At 45.3% G+C, this 5,573-nt stretch overlaps 1 protein-coding gene across 1 annotated transcript; it reads left to right on the forward strand.

Moving 5' to 3' along the window:
- LOC124092324 (olfactory receptor 1M1) lies at nt 1–942 on the forward strand. Its single transcript, XM_046443781.1, has one exon. The coding sequence runs from the start codon at nt 1–3 to the stop codon at nt 940–942; it is 942 nt and encodes a 313-aa protein (XP_046299737.1).
- The last annotated feature ends 4,631 nt before the right edge of the window (nt 943–5,573 follow it).

The following is a 5,573-nucleotide window of genomic DNA, read 5'->3' on the forward strand; positions in this document are numbered from 1 at the left end:
ATGGAACCATGGAACCAAACCAGTGCATCTGGATTCATCCTCTTGGGACTTTCAGAGAAGCCAGAACATGAGACTCTTCTCTTTTCCCTGTTCCTCTGCATGTACGTGGTCACCGTCATCGGGAACCTGTTGATCATCCTGGCCATCAGCTCCGACTCCCACCTCCACACGCCTATGTACTTCTTTCTGGCCAACCTTTCCTTGGTCGATTTCTGCCTGGCCACCAACACTGTCCCCAAGATGTTGGTGAACATCCAAACCAGGAGCAAGTCCATCTCTTATCCTTGCTGCCTGACCCAAATGTACTTTTTCCATTTCTTTGGTATCATGGATAGCGTCTTGATCGCCGTGATGGCCTATGACCGGTTCGTGGCTATCTGTCACCCCTTACACTACACCACCATCATGAGCCCCCGCCTCTGTGGACTGCTCACCGGGGGTCCATGGGTGACTTCCTGCTTCCTCTCCCTCACCCACATCCTCCTGATGGCCCGCCTTGTCTTCTGTGGCTACAATGAGCTGCCCCACTACTTCTGTGACCTCACTCCTCTTCTCCGGCTTTCTTGCACGGACACATCGGTGAACAAGATCTTCGTCCTCATTGTGGCCGGGATGGTGATAGCCACGCCCTTCGTCTGCATCCTGGCCTCCTATGCCCACATCATTGTGGCCATCCTGAAGGTCCCCTCTGCAGGCGGAAGAAAGAAAGCCTTTTCCACCTGCAGTTCCCACCTCTCTGTGGTGGCCCTCTTCTATGGGACCACCATTGGGGTGTATCTGTGTCCCTCCTCTGTGCGCACAGCTGTGAAGGAGAAGGCTTCTGCTGTGATGTACACAGCAGTCACCCCCATGCTGAACCCCTTTATCTACAGCCTGAGGAACAGGGACCTGAAGGGGGCCCTGAGGAAGCTCATCAACAGAAAGGTCAGCTCATCTTCCTGACCACCGTGACACTGGGGAATTTCCAGAGAGGAGAAACGAAACATGTGTGAGCTTGGAACAAAGTCTGGAATTGCATGGGATGGAAGAGTGGCCACTTTGGATTTTGAGATGCAGAAGTTCAAAAGGAAATCTTAAGAAGGCTTTGTAACTATTTCCCCCAATGCTAGAACCAGTGAGCATCCTGCCGAGTATATCTCACACCACCTTCCCAGAAGGGTGAGTCTAGCCCTTCCCAATTGGAGGTGCCCTGGTTCATAGTCCAGATAGTACTCAGTACGCAGAGTCGTGCATTGCTTGATCTCATTGGGACCACTGTCATACATGCAGTCTGTCATTGACTGAATGTCATTAGGGCCATGTGACTCTGTTTGTTGAGTACTTACTCACTGAGGGCTTGATGTTAGGTGCTGGCCACAGGGCGGCAAGCAGGCGAGACAGGATCCTTGGAGTGTGGAGTTTATCATTAAGCGTGGGGAGGACAGAGCCCAGGTGATTACAGTAAGCAGAATCCGAACCTTGAGGGAAAGGTAAGAGTCTGGAAGAGAAGGTTAAGTAAGCTTCCTTGGGAGAGGTGATCCCAGATCCAAATAAGATATATTGTCCACGTAAAAACAAGGAAAAAGAGCATCTCAGACAGGGACAACCATATGAGAAAATATTAGCGAAAGACGCTTTTGAGAAGTGAAAATCCAGTCGTAGCCAAAGCCGCTGGGGAATGCCAGGTCAGGGTGGATTTTGGAAACCGACCTGAGAGTCTGACTTTTCTCCTAACAACTTGACATCCAAGGGCCCAAATCAGGAAGCCTGTGGTGCAAAGCATCCCCCTTCCGCATGAGCTAAGGGCGCAGGGCGGGCTACACTAGGGAAAGATTGAGAAAGGCCCAGGAAGAAGAGAAAAGGACCCGGACCTTGCCCTGAAAGGACAAGGAATCACTGTCTGGTGGACACAGATCCTGCCCACCCAGGGGAAGCCAGCAACGGAGCTCCTAACGCCTCCTCGCCATGTTTCCTTGAATTGTCTCACTGCATCACGCTCCAGTCCCTACGAAGGCTGCAAACTTAGGTCTATTGTGGGGCAATCCTCGTGCTCATCTGGACACGGCAGCTAAAAGGGAATGAACGGTGACTTGGAAAGGACCAGAACTTTTCAAACGGTGCTGTGAAGCTGACATCATCCTAAGCAGAATGGCTTCGAGTAATCGTGCATCGAATTTGCTTTGGCTGCTTTTATTCCAAGGAAATAAATTGGGATTTCACAGGTGAACTAGGAGCCCCCAGACTCGGCTGCACATCTCTATAAGAACAGAGGTTGGGAAGTCTGGGTGAGGCACTTTTGGAGTGACCAAAGACCACGGAAGTTCCCTCTGTTCTCTAGCCATGTGCATGCAAGTGGTAGCAGTGCTGGCTGGGAGAGGCTTAGAATTGCCAGAGACTTGGGACACTACTACAACCTGGGGGCTCCTAGAAATCTGTGAAAATCTGTCTCTTTTTAGCCCGCTTGAGCTGAAGCATCTTTTCCCCTTTGCCCCCTCCCTCTCCTGTGGAATGGGAGATGCTGCAGGTGCCAATAAAACTGCTCTGGATTTGTCAGCTAAATCCTCTCTGTCATCTCATCTCTGTATCATTCGATATTAAGCAATAAAGGCCAAGGGGTCAGGGTGTAGCTCACTAGTAGAGTTCTTGCCTAGCATGCATGAGGCCCCGGGTTCAACGCTTAGCACTGCAAAGAAAGAGAAAATAAAGTGGGGAGGAGGAGAAAAAAGACCACCACTCCACCAGAGATCTGCTCTGGTGGCCCTTACAATATCCACTCTCATCACTTGTTGGCATTGATATGTTTCCCTCATTCAATCAACAAATATTTACCAAGGGCAAGCTGTCATGTAGGCGTTGTATACAAAGGGTAAGCAGGAGAGAGTAAAACCACTTTCTTGCGACTCTAACGGCAATTTGCAGGGTGACAGGACTGTTCTATATCCTGATTGCTGAGCAGCAACATTAAAGAGATGCGCTGGTTAATAAATTAGAGAATTTGAGAAGACTGTCATTTCCCAAGGGAAGTCCATGAGTCTTTAAATGGCGTGCTTGTTACCAAGATTCCACAAATGTCTATGTAGGATAAGATTCCAAGACCTGTACACTCATATGAAAAAAGTCAGTTTTACTGATGTTCATTCTCAAAAATAAAATTACAGAGGCCTCTCAATTTGTGATGGAGCTACAACCCAATAAACCTTATCAGAAGTTGAAACTATTCTAAGCTGAAAATGCATTGGCTATACCTAACCCACCAAACCTCCTAGCTCAGCCCAGCCTACCTAATACTCCGGGACACATACATCAGCCTACAGTGGGACGAGATCATTTAACACAAAGCCAACTTTTTAAATTTGTTCTCATTTGTTATACATGACAGCGGAATGCATTTCAATTCATAGTATACATACGGAGCACAACTTTTCATGTCTCTGGTTATACACAAAGTAGAGTCACATCATTTGTGTCTTCATACATGATCTAGGGTAATGATGTCCATCTAAATCCACCATCTTTTCTACCCCCATGCCACTTCCCTTGCCCTCCCTCCCCTTTGCCCTATCCAAAGTTCCTCCAGTCCTCCCATGCTCCCCCCAGTCCCCCATTATGGATCAGCATCCACTTATCAGAGAAAACATTTGGCCTTTGGTTTTGGAGGATTGGCTAACTTCACTTAGCATTATATTCTCCAACTCCATCCATTTACCTGCAAATGCCATGATTTTATTCTCTTTTAATGCTGAATAACATTCCATTGTGTGTGTATGTGTGTGTGTGTGTGTGTGTGTGTGTGTGTGTGTATATATATATAAAACAGTTTCTTTATCCATTCATCTACTGAAGGGCATCTAGGTTGGCTCCACAATTTAGCTATTGTGAACTGAGATGCTATGGACATTGACGTGGCTGTGTCCCTGTAGTATGCTGCTTTTAAGTCTGTAGGGTATAGACTGAAGAGTGGGATAGTGGGGCCAAATGGTGGTTCCATTCCAAGTTTTCCAAGGAATCTCCATACTGCTTTCCAGATTGGTTGCACCAATTTGTGGTCCCACCAGAAATATGTATGAGTGTGCCTTTTCCCCACATCCTTGCCAATGCTTATTGTTGCTTTTATTCTTAATAACTGCTATTCTGACTAGAGTGAGATGAAATCTTAGAGTAGTTTTGATTTGCATTTCTATAATGCTAGAGATGTTGAACACTTTTTCATATATCAGCTTTTGAGAAGTGTCTGTTCAGTTCCTTAGCACATTATTGATTAGGTTATTTGGTTTTTTGGTGTTGGGGTTTTTCAGTTCTTTATATCCTGGAGGTTAGTGCTCTATCTGATGTACATGTGGTAAAAATTTGCTCCCATTCTGTAGGCTCTCTCTTCACCTCACTGATTGTTTCTTTTGCTGAGAAGAAGCTTTTCAGTTTGAATCCATCCCATTTATTGATTCTTGATTTTATTTCTTGCACTGTAGGAGTCTTGTTAAGGAAGTCGGGGCCTAATCCAACAGAATGGAGATTTGGGCCTACTTTTTCTTCTATGTTTTTGACACCATTGTCTACTACGAGATAACTGTATTTATGTGGGTTTGTCTCTGTGTATTCTGTACCATTGGTATACACGTCTGTTTTGGTGCCAATGCTATACCGTTTTTGTTACTATTGCTCATAGTATAGTCTAAGGTCTGGTATTGTGATGCCACCTGCTTCACTCTTCTTGTTAAGGATTGCTTTGGCTATTCTAGGTCTCTTATTTTTCCAGATAAATTTCATGACTGCTTTTTCTATTTCTCTGAGGAATGCCATTGGGATTTTGATTGAAATTGCATTAAGTCTGTATGGTCATTTTGACAATATTAATTCTCCCTATCTATGAACAAGGTAGATCTTTCCATCTTCTAAGGTCTTCTTTAATTTCTTTCTTTAGCATTCTATAGTTTTCATTGTGGAGGTCTTTCACCTCTTTTGTTGATTCCCTAGTATTTTTTTTTTTTTTGAGGCTACTGTAAATGGGGTAGTTTTCCTAGTTTCTCTTTCAGAGGATTCGTCACTGATGTTCAGAAATGCCTTTGATTTATGGTGTTGCTTTTATATCCTGCAAAGCCAACTTTTAATAAAGTGTTGACTCCTTGCTGCAACGTATTAAATGCAGCAAATTCTGGGGTTCAGTGTTCCCCCTCTTGATCATGTGGCCGACTGGGAGCTGTGGTTCAAACTGCTGCCTAGCATCATGAGAGAGCTTCACCATCAGCTGGGAGAAGGCCAAACTTCAGCATTCAAAGTCTGGTTTCTGAATGGTGAGACTGAGTGTGGTCACTTTCACACTGTCATTACGTCTCAGTACCATTGAGCCGTAAGTCAGGACCTGTCTGTGCTAAACCACGCAAAACAAAACCACAAGAAGGGGGGTCCTAATTAGAATAAGATATTTCCCATGCTTGTACAATTACGTCAAGATGGATTCTACTGTCACATGTAACTAAAAAGAACCTGTAAAAAAGGAAAAATAAAACCACCATTCCCAGTCCTCTGGGGACAATGACAATAAACTACAAAACTGCATACCTGGGAAGAGCAGGACTTTCAAGGCATGACCCAGGTGA

This window comes from Marmota monax, unplaced genomic scaffold (assembly GCF_021218885.2).
Source record: "Marmota monax isolate L192 unplaced genomic scaffold, Marmota_monax_Labrador192_F-V1.1 WCK01_AAM20220418_F8-fsc00102, whole genome shotgun sequence".
In the NCBI taxonomy this organism is placed as follows: Eukaryota; Metazoa; Chordata; class Mammalia; order Rodentia; family Sciuridae; genus Marmota; species Marmota monax.